At 37.6% G+C, this 17,815-nt stretch overlaps 3 protein-coding genes and 1 non-coding gene across 4 annotated transcripts; 1 reads left to right on the forward strand and 3 right to left on the reverse strand.

Annotated features, from left to right (window-relative positions):
* The first annotated feature begins 527 nt into the window (after nt 1-527).
* On the forward strand, nt 528-2,445 carry LOC113733994 (uncharacterized). Its single transcript, XM_027260260.2, has one exon. It carries the CDS (start codon nt 916-918, stop codon nt 2,125-2,127), a length of 1,212 nt encoding a protein of 403 aa, XP_027116061.1. The 5' UTR covers nt 528-915; the 3' UTR covers nt 2,128-2,445.
* A 4,941-nt stretch (nt 2,446-7,386) lies between these two features.
* Nucleotides 7,387-8,524, reverse strand: LOC113735434 (uncharacterized). Its single transcript, XR_011841819.1, has 2 exons — nt 8,378-8,524; nt 7,387-7,934 (listed from the first exon to the last, which is right to left on the reverse strand). It is a non-coding gene; the product is annotated as an uncharacterized protein (transcript).
* A 1,506-nt stretch (nt 8,525-10,030) lies between these two features.
* On the reverse strand, nt 10,031-10,882 carry LOC113734618 (phylloplanin-like). Its single transcript, XM_027261221.1, has 2 exons — nt 10,661-10,882; nt 10,031-10,525 (listed from the first exon to the last, which is right to left on the reverse strand). The coding sequence occupies exons 1-2, from the start codon at nt 10,842-10,844 to the stop codon at nt 10,233-10,235; spliced, it is 477 nt and encodes a 158-aa protein (XP_027117022.1). The 5' UTR covers nt 10,845-10,882; the 3' UTR covers nt 10,031-10,232.
* A 1,318-nt stretch (nt 10,883-12,200) lies between these two features.
* Nucleotides 12,201-17,372, reverse strand: LOC113733942 (eukaryotic translation initiation factor 2 subunit gamma-like). Its single transcript, XM_027260193.2, has 9 exons — nt 17,240-17,372; nt 15,494-15,690; nt 15,300-15,361; nt 14,623-14,735; nt 14,442-14,544; nt 13,664-13,891; nt 13,352-13,570; nt 12,990-13,250; nt 12,201-12,791 (listed from the first exon to the last, which is right to left on the reverse strand). The coding sequence occupies exons 2-9, from the start codon at nt 15,597-15,599 to the stop codon at nt 12,489-12,491; spliced, it is 1,395 nt and encodes a 464-aa protein (XP_027115994.1). The 5' UTR covers nt 15,600-15,690; nt 17,240-17,372; the 3' UTR covers nt 12,201-12,488.
* Between the last annotated feature and the right edge of the window lie 443 nt (nt 17,373-17,815).

Genomic DNA, 17,815 nt, shown 5'->3' on the forward strand with positions numbered 1-17,815 from the left:
CTCTAAATAATATTTTAAATAATACTCTATCAAAATAGACTATTGCATTGGTTTCAACTCAATTTCTTATAATATATGTAGATATTTGCTTTCAAAAATGACTCAATTTAATGCAAACTATTCAACCATTTTTGAATAAATCTTTACAAGTTTTCCCACAATTGACTGAAATCAACTTTTTGGTAAAAAAAAAAATTTTATTAACGGATCTCTAAAAAATGTCCAACACGATTTGATTTATATCACTATCCGATTAAAAAGTACCCTATTTCTAGCTTACTATTTACAAAATTGATTAACTTGTTAATGCTATCACGAATTTCTCATGAAATTAAACTCTAGATTTCAACACAATTGCATCATTAGCGAAAATTTACCCACTGGGGCACTTGATTAGCACTACAAAAAGGAATTGACCATCAAGGGATGGATGGTTATGCACTTTTGCTTGTCTTATTCAACAGTATAATAATCTACACTAGTCAGGTTTCCACGTGCTCCTGGGGACTCTCTTCCCAGTCCCCAGTCTTCCTCCAACAGTTCCCTTCTCCTCACCTCGCCACCTCTCCTACTTACTTTAATGCCATGTTTTCTTGCTTTCATTTATGTTTGCCCCTTTGACCAATATTTTCTGCCATACATACAAGCCAGATACTACCCGGCCAATATTTGCCCCTCACATTACAGCCCCCAACTCCTCTCCAGTCTGTGCCAATCCCCCTTCCTAAATGTCACTGTTTTCAACCATTTTCAGGTGTTACTAATTCTTAGGAGCAGTCAAACAAACCATCTTCACCTTTCGACTTCAAGAGGATTCTCCTTATCACATGCATCATCATCATCATCGTCAAGAAATCGTCTACAGCTACCATTGCATCAGTCCCGCTTTCTGAATATCAGTTCAACAAAAGAAAAATGGTGATGGAAGTTGTTCAAGAAGATATGGGGGATGGAAACATGCAATGCACCGACCATCCTTACAAGAACAGCACCCCAGGTGGGATCTGTGCCTTTTGTCTTCAAGAGAAGCTTGGCAAGCTTGTTTCTTCCTCATTCCCTGTTGCTATTTTCCCGTCTTCTTCTTCTTCTTCGTCTCCTTCATTTAGATCTGACTTTGGTGGTGGCATTACTAGTGCATCATCTTCCTCTGCTATTCGCCCTCCTCATCACGGTTCCTCAGCAGCTTCTCGTCACATTAGTCTAAGCAATGACTGCGAGTGTCACACCAGAAGGTCTAAGATGCCGTTTAGTTTGATTACTCACAGGAGAAAGAAGAAGAAAGATGGCACCGGTGGTGTCTTGGCTGCAGCAAGTTCAGATGCCACCAGCATTGTTTTCAAAAGAAGCAAATCTACCACAACTCCCAGAAGAAATGGTATCCATTTTTTGGATGCTGATGATGTTGAAGATTACAGCCCTCACAAGAGAGGGTTCTGGTCATTTCTTTACTTGCCCAAGCATTCCACTGCCAAGAAAGGTGAAAGGTCGTTCAAAGATGTTAGTAGCTATGCGCCATCAGTGTCAAGTGCAAGTGGAGTTGGAGCTGCAGCTGGTGGTTCTACGAGATCAAGGGACAAGAAGAAAGAAGAGCTTGTTGTGGTGGATGAAAATGAGAGCCCTGATCAGGCTGCACTTGATAGAAAGGTGTCGAGATCTAGATCTGTTGGCTGTGGAAGCAGGAGCTTTTCAGGGGACTTCTTTGAGCGGATTTCCACGGGTTTTGGAGATTGCACTCTCAGAAGAGTTGAATCTCAGAGGGAAGGTAAGCCTAAAGTGCCTTCAATGCACAGGAACAGTGGTGCAGGACAAGATTGCATCAAGGAGAGAGTCAAGTGTGGTGGGATTTTCAGTGGTTTCATGGTTACTTCTTCCTCCTCCTCTTCTTCATCTTCATCATATTGGGTTTCATCTTCAACTGAGGATAATGTGAATGGTGGAAGATCAGCATCAACACCAGGGAGCGCGCGACATGTTGCTCATGGAAGAAGTAAGAGTTGGGGATGGGCACTTGCAAGTCCAATGAGAGCTTTTGGGAAGCCCTCAAATCATGGAAAAAGAGAAGCTTCAAATAAGAATGCTGCCCCAAATTTAGCTGCAATTCCTTCCTTGTTGGCTGCGAGAGGCTAAAGGCTAAGCTACAAGAAGGCAGCTGCTTAATTTTAAGTTACTGCTAAGGAGTAAATTATTTACCACTTCTACCTTATTATACTAGTGTTATACAAATTTCTTGTCTTAAACCTGTGTTTATCTTCCCTAATATTATGAGTAACATCCCTGTTTGATCACTTTTCTTGTTGTGGATTCAAATCCGATTAATTGTATCGTTGTGTGGTGGGACTGTGCGCTAAATAGAGGGTATTCCTCATTTCTTTAGAATATTCATCAGCAAATGCATAATGTTAATTCAATTTGAGAAGGACCCAAACACTGCATGATTTTTCAGAAGTCAAACGTGTCGTTCTCTTCTTGTTGGTGGAACTTTGCGTTTTGTTGAAATATTTTCCCCGTTTTCCTGCCATATATAGACAGGATATGCCATGCAATTGTTACTTGATTTTGGATATCCATCTACCTGTATGTCAATGTATTTGGAATGATGTGCAACGTAGTTGCATGTTTAGGGAGCACTGTTTGGCCGCTGCAATAATACGGTTGTGGCTTTGGCGGTCGGATCCTTGTCGTGGTGATTGATCCCTATACGTTTGTCCCTACCCTTCTGGGGCCGAAAATTGCTAATGATAAGAGGAAAAAAGACGATAGATAGATAGAAATCAGGTTTGGTGAGGATAGAATTTTGAGCGACTTTGATGCAAAAAGTTTGTAGGGGCTTTTTGTCAACAGGATTGTGTATTGTTTTGCTTGAGTTGTTATTGATGTTTCCATGGAGGAGTCCCTATCTATTTGTGTTTGTTGCGTCAATCTAGCTGGCTGAAATTAATAAAGAACGGGTTGCACGAACTCAAGAAAAGGGCAAGCAGATTAGCCATTATAACCGAGCATGTGCAAGGGGAGCTGTAAGAACAACTAATCATTAAATTGTGACAAAAAGAACTGTTAATTGGAGATGAAGAATCGCTCTCAAAACTCAAAAGGAAAGGAAAGGAAGAAGATGAAGAATCACTCTCAAATTTTGAGTCAAATGGAAGCACATGTATGGCGGGATATGGACACATGCAGCAACCTAGTCAAGGGCACAACTGGGGTTTGGGTGGATCCAGACTAGACTCGTAGTATATTATAGTATTAGATTTCTTAATTAAGCTTTGCCCCAACAAGTGCTCTTCACAGTGTTGCCAAGTGGCAAGTCTTGTTTGGTATACTAACTATTTATAAAAGGTTCATTACTCTCTCTCTTTTTCTATCGCTTGGCCATTGGACAAGGATTTTAATTAATTAAAATCGAGTCAAGTTTGTGAAATTGAGCTGGAATTGTATGCAAACAAACTATAGTAGGCTTTGAAATGGCCTTAAATTAAAATTTTGAAAAAAAAAAAAAAAAGGTTCCACATAGGTTATGGAATATACATAACAGAAAACAAAACTGCTCTGTCGACGACGGTAGGATTGGGTTGGATGGTAAAGAGAAAAAAAAAAAAAATAGATGCATCTCTCTAGTGATTTGGACATGGAAGCTCATAGTTTAGCTAAACTGAGAGAGAGGCCCTTTAAAGTTTGCATCAACAAATTATTGAACTTGGTTATGAGAAAGGCTGCAGAAGTTTTTTGCAAAGGGAATACCAGCACAATAGATTAATTAATATACCAAATGATGGCCATATGAATCACCTATAATTTGATTTCCCAGTTGGTAGATGATGCCTTTTGCTTAGTATTTAATACTAGTAGTTAATACTAGCTTGATTGTGTAATAATAACAATTAATGTACCAGAAGACATGGTGATTCGCTTTTTGTTTTTTTTTTTTGTTTTTAAATAATAGTTAGAAATATCGACGAATTGCAATAATGTTAACGAATTCATTCGTCTAAAAATTCGAGGATCTTTTCGTAAGTTGGCACAATCAATTAATCATTCTAGGGGAAGTAACCCTAATCAAGTGTTATTCAAAAAACTGGTTTTCCCATTAATTTTTCAGCTATATTTGATGAGTATAACAACTAATTCTACTTATACACAGAGCATCCTCTTGTTTCACTGCCATTACCTCGACAAAAGACCAGATTGCAATTGCCAGATGATGCCTAATAAAACAGAAAGAAGTTGACAATTTCCCATACTTTCTTGAAAGAAATTGACTGCATTTCTACCCCTTTCTTCTTCTTTTTTGCTTATCGAGATTGGCTTAGTTTTGGAAGCGGCATTAATGGGGTGGAGTATTCTTGGGGCCTTGAATAATACCAAACTGAGGATAGAGACGTATGATAATGATGGCACGGGAGGGAGGACACATGATATATATATATATACGCACTCATACACATGCATGCACAATGACGACATAGAAAAAGGCTGTCTACTTCAAGGCTGGCAATTGAGGATGAGATGATAAAATGGATGTACTTCAAAATGATATGCGCTAACATCTGGGTTAGATTTTTGGGCCCCTTCTGGTCTCGGGGCGGGGAAAGAAAGTCCTTAACCCCTAAGTGGGAGAAGAAGCAAAAAAGGCTACAATAATAATTAGCAGTTGAGGACCCTTCCGCAGTACAAATTCAATATCAGAGAAACTTACATTTTGGAGGCCGTTTAGGCAATATCAGAAAGAAAGAACATTAGGGAAATTGCCGTGATTATGAGACATTATACATGACATTTCATCTGGGATCAACACAATTTGCCTTTGCAAAAGCCACATTTTATTAGAAAATCTTTGTAACCAAATTCTTAGATGTAGTTTGGCCCTCAAAAAAAATTTTTTTTTTACTTCGACTCACTATATAGAACTATAATTGAGAGTTCGCTAACCTAGAACAAGGTCTATATATTTGTCCTAGAACATAAAAAACAAATGACAGTCGGCATAATTGAGTTTTTTTCTTTATACTTTATTTAACGGGTACTTAATAGGCATCGATTTTTATTACAGGGGTACAAATGAGTCTAAACAGACACTATACTTTAGTATTCAAACTTATTTGATTATTTTGACAAGTTTAAATTTTGTTCAACTTATTTACTTTTTGAGTCGAGTTTGAACAAAATTTTTATCGAGTTGAATTCAAGTCGAGTTCAAGTAGTTTGAAATTTTTATATCTACACTTCACAACGCACGACGGTGCCCCTCATGGCGGCCTTAGGCCGCATGACGGCCGTTGCCCTGCTATATGCTAATCGAGCCAAGTTCGAACCAAACTTGAAAGTTCATCAAATACAAATTACTATTGAAGCTTAGTTTGATTAACTGCAAACAAACTCTTACCAAATTAAACTCTATTCAAGTATCGAGTAATTGTACTCGTCTTTCAGTCCTATCAGTTAAGAAGACGCTAAGTAGTATTAGTTTCTTCAAATTAAATGAAGTAAAAATTAAATTAAAAATCTGTAAATTTTATTTATTTTCAATTCAATAAAAATAAAAATTGCAAATGTGTTAATGAATTTATGTAATAAATTAAGTATATCAAGTAAAAACGCATTTAAATGCTTCTTTTTATCATAGTGCTCCTGTTTCTCATGATAATTTCCCTTGGAGAAAGGGGTCGGACTTTGCATCTCTTAATTCCGAGAATGGATAGTTAAAACTTTTAGTTCATAGGGTCCCATGTGAATCATTAATCTTTTGTATGTCCCTTTGGATGATTGCTGCACTTTGCAGAATCTTCTGCACAAATATACAATTGCTCACCCAGTGCGAAGGTTATTTTAGCTTACAAAATAGAGTGTGTCCTGCTTTTGCAATGGTAAATAAATTAATGCAGGAGGTTAATAATTTGAGAAAGAATAAATGATACTCTGCTATTGAAAGGCACATGCACGTCAATGCAAATGCATTTTTTTAATCAAACTCCTGCTAGGAACACATTTGACTGTCATTCTGCATAAAAAGAAAATCTTAATCGTGCATGACAAATTGAAAAATATACCATAGCAATTTTATAAATGTAAGGTAAAAAAAGTGATTGAAAAATGCATTCATGAAAAATATAAATTTTTTTTTTGGGAGAAAACTGCAATCCAAACAAGACTTAAGAGAAGACAAAAAGTTGATTTCATTATAAATTATATTATGGTATTTTTTTTATTTTAATTTTGGCGATAAAGTGGTGTTTTTCTTGATAAATGCCATATATGCGACTAAAAGCGTTTTTCCAGGTCGTGGTTGACAAAAATCAATAAGTAGGATTAAATGTGCTTAACACTTGAAATGTTTGGGTGTATATTGAATTTCCTCCAAATTTTGAGGACTAGAATCGCCCGTACCCTAAAGGGTACATTTGGGACCAAAATTACAACCCCCCCCCCCCCTTTTTTTTTTTTACATGTACAAATTGGTCATCCAGCCCAGGACAGGATTTATGGTGGGAGGAAAAATGCCTAAGAGGGTAGGCAGGAGCAGGACACTGGAATCTAACGCAAAATCGGTCAGACAAGTTATTGAATGGCATGCACGATATTAGGCCGTGCGAGAGGAGTGGGTCCATTTCCCTCGTTAAGTCCCCATTCAACAGCCCCTTAAAATACTGCTGCATCTTATTGAAATGAAAACTTTCTAGGCCCGGGTTTCACTTTTGTCAGATTTCATTATCCAGCTCACCTCACCTCACCTCACCTCTGTTGTCACTTCTCTCTGTACTAGCGGCAGCAAGCTGCTGCTGCTGCTGCCGCTGCTGCTGCTGCCGCCGCTGCCGCTGCCCTGCCCATGTACTCGCCTACTTCTCCTCATCTTTAAACCAAACAACTTTTTACGTATGTTACCATTATTAGGAATGAGGACTGAGTCCAAGTTCTAATATACACCATCTTAGAGCTTTTTTTCCCTTTTTTTTTTGGCAACAAAAATGACCATATCTCTTGATTGAAAAAAAAAAAAAAAGAACTTGTAGTAGCACCTACTGACCAAAATTGGAGGAATTCGTTACTTGTTGGGTATTGAATTTAGGCCCATCAATTTTGGTTAGAAAGCCCAAATTCAATTCCGATTAGGAAGCCCAAAATACCTAAAAGGCCCGTAAACTTTGTGCGTAAATTGGGCCTCTGCATTTTCAGTATTAGCGTTACTATTTATGATGCTCCAGTTACGTAGGAAGGAGATGGTTGGAGGAGTGGGCAAACTAGGGCTGCAAATGCAAGAGGGATTCAGGATTGATTTCTGCTCATGGTAATATATATACAGTACAATTATTACAGAAACAATCAAGTCGCAGTCTCGTTGACGTTAAATGAAAAGGGTTCAACAAATTTCAAATCACCAACTTACAAACGGCATGGCACTGAAAGGAAATATTATTGATTGAGAATTTCTTTTTCCCGTTTAATTTTAATCAAGAACTTACAACTTTGATTATTTTTTTTTTTTTTCATGCTGTCATTTCTTTGCTGGTTCTCTTCATCTTGAACAGCAACTGTACGGAAATAATTTCATACACACATGAGTAGGCTATGACGAGAGAGATCACAGAAGAGAGTGCATTAATTTGTGTTTGAAAGAGACAGTGATCGCTGCCACGTATTCAACTAGCATCGATGTTGTTCATAACAATGCAACCCGTCTTCAATCATGTGGCTTATTGACCCTGTGCTGGTTGAAGACCATATTACGAAGCTCAGCTGGATTTGCCTCATCCAAACTGTTGCAAGGCTTGTAGAATCCGGTAACGGGGTCCGGGGTCCATGCAGAAAGGACCCCGGACTTTTCCTCCATGTTCGCAGCATCTTTATCTTCTGCTTTGACACCAAGATCTTGAATCCTAGATCCTGATTCTTCTGGGCTTGTCACCCAAACGCCACCTCTCGATGCAACGCCATAACCTCTCCTATTATATATGCCACAAAATACAACCATGATTTTTGAGTTTGAGGTACACAAATTATTACAATCTCAAATCAAGAGTGTATTATATTTTTGGATCATCAAAATTGAGAAATGATTATATAATATTATTATGTATCCAACTTCTTTTGGCACGTCGATCGAGCGTTGGAGACAGAGTTTTTGTCTTGTTATAATTCACCTCGGATGATGCATTAACATTTCTTGAGCACTTAAAAATTGTCCCGCATTTTATGTCGTCTGATGAGAAGGCAATTTCTTGTCATAGGAAAGAATGATGCATCATTCAGCGGCATGATGTATAACACTACCTAGCTGCATATGCTTCTTTTTTTTTTTTTTTCCTTTCTTGTGTACGATTAAGGTATAAAAAGAGATGCATCTATATATTGCATAAATAAATCTCGGTTGTGTGTATATACTCACCGGTTGAGTAGAGAAGCAAAGACCTTGGCGGGGGAGAGAGAGCGAATCATTTGAAGACTAAATTGATGCGGAGCTTTTCAAAAGAGAAAACATGAACAAGTTCTAGATTGCGAGGCATATATAGAAGGAGAAAGATGGCCTTCGGATGTGAAGTAATCCAATCGATAATTTGCTTTGAACAAGTTCTAGATTTAAGCCGTGTCAATAAGATCATGACACATCATGCATCCAACTAATCTGTGATTGGAAATGTCTCCGAGCTAGTTGCCCCACAGCAAATAAAAAATATTATCACACGATGCACCGAATATGTGCAAAATTAGTTGTTCAAGTTTTCTACGTCTTTGAGAAGCACAAATTGGTAATGTCAATGGTACAAGCTTTATTTATGCAGATGAATTGAATCTCTGTAAATATTAATTAACTGTCCCCAAGTTAAGCATTTTCTCTGGTTCTTGAAGGTTTTCAAAATCGATTTTTAGGGCCTACAACCATGAGCTTAACATCGTTTAATTTTATGTTTCTAAAACCAAAAGATGTTTGAAGCCCTTGTGTATGGTTTGTTTTTAGTATCTCCTTGTAGCTTACTTGAAGGTGAAAAGTATATCACTCTGCATTTTTTTCCTCCTCATTTGTTAAAGAAAAGTATGTCACATTGTTGCTCTTGGACTAGGGTTTGCTTTCAACTATCATAGTTAGATTTCTGTGCTCATTAAGTTTAAACTAAACTTGGGAGTTGGGATAGTTGATTGATTAGGATGTTTTGTGCTTCGCTCAAAACTTACGTATTGTGCCCTCAAAACCTTGATTAACTGTGAGGATATAGATCACTTAAGAGAGCCAAACATGCACTTACGTGTCAGCTATTATGTTGGCAAATTCTTCTTGCATTTAGTAAATCACGGCAAACTCTTCCCGAATCAAGTAAATAAATCACAACAAAATCTTCTTGCATCAAGTAACAACAAAATTTGCATATAAAGTAATATACCCAGAAAAGATACCAAAAAAAAAAAAAAAGAGTTTGCAGTTACTTTGTGACTCCCAATAACAAAATTAATTAACTTTACTTTATGGCTTTCTTTCTTCCTCATTTCCCCCTTTTTCAAGTTATTCGAGTCGCTCTGTATTTCTCTTCTATTAATGTCTAGTTCATGGTTCTTTGTGCCAAAAGATTCTTTTACTTATCCAAAAAAAAGATTTCATCCCCACGTTTTTCATATATGAAATTCTGACCAAGACTATATGAAATTTGTCTTACCTCGGTATTGAAACAATTCCTTCTCCAAAATCAGTGAATTGCTCGTCACACAATCATTCCTGCAGTAGCATAGATTACGAATAGTAGTACTATTATAGATTTCCATAATTCAGATTAAACAAGGTCGAGCATATCTTGAGCCTTTCCACTTCTTGTTTCAATTTAATTGTTTCCCTTCCGGAATTTGGCTCAAAAACCACCTGAAATTGCACTTTAAGATGTAACCTTACAAGGTTGGAACAAAAACTTCTTCTTGTAAAATGTAGTTCAATATTGTTATTTGATTTAGTCAGCATTCCATGGAATTTCTTGAAGCCCACAAACCAACACAAAAAAAAGAAAAAAAAAAAAGGAGAACAAAAAACTGTGCCGTGCAGTGACAAATTATAAACTAGAAAAGAAAACATGACTTATATTGCAAGCTTGCAAATTACAATTGATCATCGGCAATACATATATATAATGCAGAAAATTCAGAGAGAGGGACTTTAACAATCCAGATAAGAAGACAAACAGTCACACAGTTTTATTACTAATTAATTATACATAAGGAAACACACATCCTTAATCCTGATTCAAGCATGCCAGGTTGCACTAGTTGGCGAGGCCAGGAATAAGTCGGAATCCTGAAGGAATCAAGTTTGCGATGTTGAGGAGTCCCAGAACGGTGTCTCCCACGTATTTGAGTGGTGATTGTAGGCCTCCGACCGATGGCAGGTTGACGTTGCATGTTGAGAGTGGAGTCTTCACAACCACGCTGCAATTGGTTATTAAAGAAGAAAGTAACATTTGAAGAGGATCCAAGACAAAACCAAACACTCCTGCGCTGTTCGTTGTTGTAGTAGACACCACATCTCCATTTCCGCACTGCAATTGCACTAATGCATCTGTCCAGAACCGAAAAAACAAAACAAAAAAATTGTAGTAACATTTATGCATGCATGGTTTAGTATTGGGTAGCGTGAAACTAAACCACTAGGAAACCATGTGTTTCTCCTCTGAACTAACAAGGCAAAACTTACTCGGAAAGACGGGGGTAGCGGTGCCATTGATGCCAATGTTGCCATCAAGAGTGCAAAATACAATGCCTTTGACATTAATAGAACCAAGGAGGCCACTGATGAGTCCTCCTAATTGGGCTTCTGCAATTGGGATTGCCATTATAGCAACCGCCAAGGAAATGAAGAGAATGGACCTTATAGCCATGGTTGGTATGTAGATTGCAAAGAGGTTTCTAGCAGGAATCTGTGGTTTGGCTGGTGGGATGACAAGCCCTATGCAAAGTGGCCAATTTATAGGAGGGAGGAACCATGTTATTGCAAAAAATGCATGGCCGTAATTTCATATGGCTGATACTTGTCAAAATGAAGATGGAGTAGAGAATTTGTATCACTTGCATTTGAAGTCAAAAAGAACAATTGTTTCCTTTTTGCCTTCATTCTTGAACAGTCATATTCACGATAGAAGAATGTAAGTTAATCATCGCCATGCATGTCACCTTCGTGGTCTTCACCCTATGAGACTTCTAATAGGGTCCTAAGCTTCAATGGCATGCGTCTCTTGGCATGTTATGATGAAAACTGCACTTTCAACTCCAGAAAGCAAATTAATCATTATGTAGATGGTCCAAGTTGCTGCAATTGGGAGAAGCAAGAGCAAAACACTTCCTACTTTAGCTTTGCTCTTTGAAAATCTTCGAATTGATTTCACCCTTGCAACAGTGACAGTGCTTAGTTTTGAGATTGGGCTGTGTTACATCACCACTTGCATCTATATTACCTAAGAGAATTTGGTAAATATAGTATAAGATTGTAGGAGAAACGAAGAAAGTTGAAGTTAAGGTGGTCCTTTTGGAATCCCGCGTTCTTACCCTGTGATCGAAACTGTTTTGCGACGAGTTTGTGGCTTTCACAATTCCAGGTGGTCCTACGAATATGCATCAAAGAACTTACATCATGTAATTTTGATCTCCAAACAAAAAGGAGGGACAAATTTACAATCTTCAGTATGGTGCTACCTATACAGGTGCAAATTGGAGGGAAGGCAACTTTGTCACTGTTGATATATGATGAGAGTATCTGTTTCGTAAATGGGAAGTTCGAAACAAGTAAGTGCATAATAAGGTGGAAGTTGCCTGAATAATGAATGAGTCATGGGCTCATTCACCCTTTTACTGGCAAATCCAATAACTTCAGGGGAAAAAGATGAGGAAAGAATTTAACAGCATCGAAAGACCATTCAAGAAATGCATAGACAATTTGGTTGAACACTACAAATCATTGTACTCTTCTATGGCTCATCTCTGGACGACGGCAGTGAGCCCTCCAGTCCAGTAGCAAATCATTAAAAGATAGACGACCGTTGCGAGCCCTATTTCAGAAATGTGCATAGTTAGGCATCGAGTCTGAGATGTGGGAATTAATCGACATATCAAAAATGCTTTTACCATATCATATCATTATTGGCATTCATTTCCCATCAACACGCTGACGACACAGACCACCGGTCAAACAGGGGAGGTATGATACAAACAGCAGCATTGTTTGCTTTGGATATCGAGGCTCCTCCCAAAATGTTGGTTTCTTATACGTAACAATATCCAATCATCAACGCAACAACTAATAAAGAATTAGATAAGGTACAGACTCTTGCACAAAGATAAAAAGTGGCCGAAACAGCACAGAATAATAATCAAGTATCCAAAATTCTGAAACATTTTCTTTTCTCCGCCAACAAACAAAAACTGTTCCCTGCTGCAGTTGCCTGCCCTCCCACATCTAATCCGTAGTTCTCTCAACTGTTTCAGTTGCTTTCTTCTCTCCTTTGTAAGTGGTTGTTCGTCTAATTCACTCAGATAGGGCAGGGTGGGACGTCCAGAGTTATACCAGCCTGAATTTGGCCCCAGCCAATAAGACGCCAGTGCTTCTCAATTCTGCGACTGAGGGCAATTTTCTCCCCTTTACTGGTGCAGACAGGAGATGTGAGTTGTAATTTTGCAAATACGTTCTTCACAGCAACAACACGAGCCCCTGTTGACATAGACCCTATGTTCAACATAAGGATCTCTCCCTTGGCTAGCTTTGAGACTCTACCCTGTCTCTCAGTATCCTTTGTCCGGACGCCTAAAAGCCGCCGGAGCAGAAAGAAGTTTACCTGCATCAACTCAATTACATTAAGGCGATCAATAAGAGCACCATGCCAAATCAATTAAAGGGAAAGCAACACGGGAAGAATTTTGCAGGAGGCACTAAATCAACTGACAGAAACATTAGCTACAACATTAAATAAAGCCTCTCAAAAACGTTCCAAGTATTAAACTGCATTACGTTCTCTTCTCAAGCAACTTCTTACCTCCAGTTCAACAAAAACTTCAGGCAACGACCCAACTTCCCCAAGAACCTGACCCACCAATCGATCAGCACGAGTCAATGTAGGGTCCATAGTGGTTCCAACTCCAATAAGGCCTCCTGGCACTGCAAACTGAAGTTCATTTTGTTCGGCAAACAATGACACTATTCTGGAATATATTGGTGTACACTTGATGTTGCCATTCTCATCCTTTACAACAATACCAGGACGAACCTCAATGTATTGGTTTACTTTCAACACACCCTGCATGCAGAAATCAATAAATTCTTAACATCTTTACTGAGCATTTATGGTTTATATGTCCTACATGCCTACTAAAATGCTTACTGAAAAGTAAGAAATACCTTCAAGATACTGCCACCAGCGACACCACCTTTAATCTCATCAACTTCAAAACCAGGCTTATTGACATCAAAAGATCGAATAACAATCATATTTGGCGGTGAAATGAAGTTCCTTTCTGGAATAGGAATCTTCTTTACTATATATTCAGCCACAACATCGATATTGTACTTCAACTGTGCAGAAATTGGTATGACTGGCGCGCCATCTGCAACAGTTCCCTGAGAGAGAAATTGAAAGTATTTAGTGTTAACAGAGCATTAACGCAAGTCTATTACATGTAATTGCAAACAAGGTGAAAAAACGTCTTTCACCTGTATAAATTTCTGAATGGCTTCGTGCTGGTTGATGGCTATATTTTCCTGGACAAGATCAACCTTGTTTTGAAGAATAATTATATGCTGGAGCCGCATAATTTCAACAGCAGCTAAATGCTCAGAAGTCTGAGGTTGTGGACAACTTTCATTCGCGGCTATAAGAAGTAACGCCCCATCCATGATAGCCGCTCCATTAAGCATTGTAGCCATGAGAATATCATGACCCTAAAATAATTCAAGAAAACAAACAAAAGATCTCATTAAGAGAAGCATGAAATTCAACCATAAAGTAAAGTTATCGCCCAGAAGATTAGCATATTTCAAGAAGTATAAAAAGAATAGTAAATCATCTGGGATTACAAACAAAAGCAACAGGAAAGTGAATTTGTCTTTCATCATAAGAGGAGGCTGTTCGATGCTAAGGACTTAAACAGATGCTACTGGCCAAAAGAGGAGGCACCAATTAACAAAAATTCAAAAGTAACAAAATGTTAGAAAGGACACACCAAAAAAAATTGGACTGGACTCTCACTTAATGCATAAGCAGCATTGAACCCAGTATGTACACCTGTGTAGCAGTAACCTTAAAAATTAGCGAAGACCCAATAGACAAATCAAGTGGACATACTATGATATCAGTGAATATATATGCCATTGCGCGATTATGTCTAGCATAAAGTATAGAGATCTTAGGAAAAGGAACACAGATGTAATTACAAATCCTATTAATCAAGGAGACATCTGAAAGCAGCTTCAAAAGATACAAAATCCTTACAGGGCAATCAACAAAAGAGACGTGTCTCAACAATTTCATCCTGCAGTTCTCAAAACCAGGAACGTCACACATGGGACTATCTTCTTTTCCACTTCCATAAGCCCTGAAGAAAATGTGAACATGAGAAATGCAACTTGAAATGGATAACGATAACTACAACACCCTGTGGACAACAACTTACTTATAGCACATGGGTCGAGGGCATTTATCATCCTCACATTTATATATCTTGGCATTGGCATAACCAAGCTTTATAGTAATATTACGCTCCAGCTCATTTTTAAAACGAACAGTCTGCAGAATCAAACAAGACAACACGATAAAGAGCTTATAACAGCTACTGATCAGACAACAAGATACTCACAAAAGGAAAAATAAAATAAAGAATAGACTTTTAAACTGAAATAAGCTCCTAAAACACAAATGCACCAAAAAGTAGCATCTACGCTCAAAATTGTTATGTATGAAGAGATGTGCCTTTCATACAAAAACCACAAAACAAACCTTCAGTACTCTGTTGGCCACAAGATAATCTGAATTCAACTCTGAAGAGGTTGTCTTTCCAAGAATACTCTCACAACTCATTAACACACCACCTCACATTATGAGAGATTTAGCACCCAAGAAAAAGTGTGATTGCTTCGGCATGAAAACAAAATAAATCTAAAGCCCCTGAGAAGAATGCGATCTAGACCAGTTTCACTTTATTTTCTTACATATCAATACAGAATTAAAATTACATGACAGGCAAACTTTCCTGTAAACTACAACTTCTTAACCCGAGGATACAATCTCTAAGCAAGTTTTCAGGTAACAGCCCAAACTTAAAAAGACAGTGAAATGAAATAACCACCGTACTTGGACACCAGATATGGCTTTCACAACAGTTGACTTGCCATGTGCCACATGACCAATAGTGCCTGAGGAAAACACAAAACGCAAAATTAACAGGTGAGTGGAGTCTTCATAGAGAGACTGAAAATATCAATCAAGCACACATAATCACATGTATGTTGGATGAGCATTTATGAATTAGACGAACATCAACGCACCAATATTTATCGTAGCCTGGCGGGAAATAACTTCAGGTGAGAGTGGATGTAGTTTTGTTACATCCAGCTTGCTTAGATCCTGCTCCATTAAACCTTTTCGAGACATTTTTCTCAATCTTCAGTAACTTTGTAATTTACAAGAACAATTTTCCAAATTCAGCGAGAGGGCAGCGGGTCACCACACAAAGCAATTCAACCTGCATCAAACAAAAGCCAATCAATTAGCTAGCAGATCAATGACATCACTAGCATAGACTTCCATTACAGACCAGACATGCGTGCTATTTCTTTTTTCCAAGGAAGACCCAAATAACCAAGTTACAAGGTTTCAAAAAACTGCATGACAAAAATAAGTACCAAATCATGGCTTCACCAACAATAGATTCTCCCAGCTTACATGAATCAGAAAGAATTTTAGTGGATGCTAATGTCCAAACCAGCATTAAGCTAAGAAAACTTTCACTTTTCACTTGCTTTGAGGGATTCACAAACAAGACCAGTAAGTGCACAAAATAAGGTAGTTAAAAACCTGGAATATTCTTGATTACTTCAAAGATGCATAACAATGCTTCCTCAAAGATATGCATTACTATTACTTCTTGTTCATGAGCTAATATCTTCCTTAAACTGAAAGTCAGATCTATATTTTCCAAAATCATCGAACATTCAGTAAGTGCATCAATACATATCCTATTTTGCTCCACCTCTGCATTAAAATACTCACTCCAATTCACATGCTCTTCTCGATGGACCAAATTTTATTAATATAGGTAATATCCAATGCCTCATGCTAAATATAGAAAATTAGTCTTATGAAAGAAAGGTTGAATCCAAAGCAACCAAGATTTCCTGAGCTCTAGATTCTTTATTTCTTACACAGAAGATGAATCCTATGCCACAACAGCCAAGCTGCCAGTATCGGAAGTCAAAACTATGCTAAAGCAATGAATTTACAGAAAGGTAACAAAATTGGAGCTTTTTATACTAAATGAGTTTGATACGATTCTGTTAAAGAAACTATACATAGAGCCTTCATGCATACCCCTTCCCTCACGCCCAATTAGTAAATATGTATGGATATATAGTAACCAATTTCAGGCAGCTCAGTGTCTACCCCACAAAAAGAAATTCTGGCATTGCTCCATAAGAATAGATATTATACTGCAAGCCATGTGAAGATCAATCCAAGAAAGACAAGATAAAAAATCACTAATACCCTAGAGACCCATCCACAGAAACATCTTTCCAAATGCATCGTTTACTGAATACAGCAAAGAACTTCACAGGGAGGAAAAGGTTTCTTTTTTCCCACTTTTTTTTCCTTTCCCATTTTAGTTAGCCCACATAACAAAATCAAATTACTCAGCAAGGAAAAAAATTGATTTTTACTTTAATTTTCCCTAAAAATAAGAACCCTAAAATCGAAAAAGGGTACGTTCAAAACCAGACCCAATAAAATCGATAAATTTTCCACCATAGCACTGCTAGGGCTTTGTTCAGAAGAGAATGGGATTGCAGAAAACCCGCAAGAGCTAAAGGCAAATCCCAGATAAACCCACTTTTTTCATCAATTTTAGCAAACAAATTCCTATTTCTACCGTTGAATTCTAGCATACTAACAATAAGATTCAAAATTTCTGTCCTAAAATATCCCAAAGGAAAATGGGAAAAAAAAGAATATGGGAGAAGATGAATGCAATATATGTGTATAAAGTAAATAAATCAGTAAATAGAAAGGCCACTTACCAGAAAATAGGCGATGGAGAAGCTGTAGAGAGAGAAAGAAAGGGGGTGAGACAGACAGAGCTTGAGAGAGGAGGAGTTGAGAGCCTGAAGCGAGAGGCGTTTGAGGTTAGGGCTTTAGCAATTGGGGGCATAGGAAAAAATTACGAACAAAAGGCAAGTGGTCAAAGATTCTCAGTAAAAATTAAAAACTCAAGGTTTTACTACCCTATACAGAGCTTTTTCTCTGGGTTAAAATGTTGAGGTTAATATTTGCTAAACATGCAAATATACACGTTGCTCTAGATTGTTATTTTCTTTTATTTTGTAAATATCCAAAAAAATGATATTTGGTTTAATTGAATGATTTTTTATGGATTGGTATCGCTTATAGAACAATGGATAGTTTAGGGAGATGCTATGAGACAAGTGACCAAATAAGAAGTTTTTTTTACCAAACAATTGATGACAATTTTATCACAAGGTTTTTTAAATTATTCTAATGATTTTACAATTGTAGATTTTGGGGATTGACATGAATAATGTTCTCAATTATTTGGAAAACAAAATATGATGGAGTCGTTTATTTTTATTTGCTTC

This window comes from Coffea arabica, chromosome 3c (assembly GCF_036785885.1).
Source record: "Coffea arabica cultivar ET-39 chromosome 3c, Coffea Arabica ET-39 HiFi, whole genome shotgun sequence".
Taxonomy (NCBI): Eukaryota; Viridiplantae; Streptophyta; class Magnoliopsida; order Gentianales; family Rubiaceae; genus Coffea; species Coffea arabica.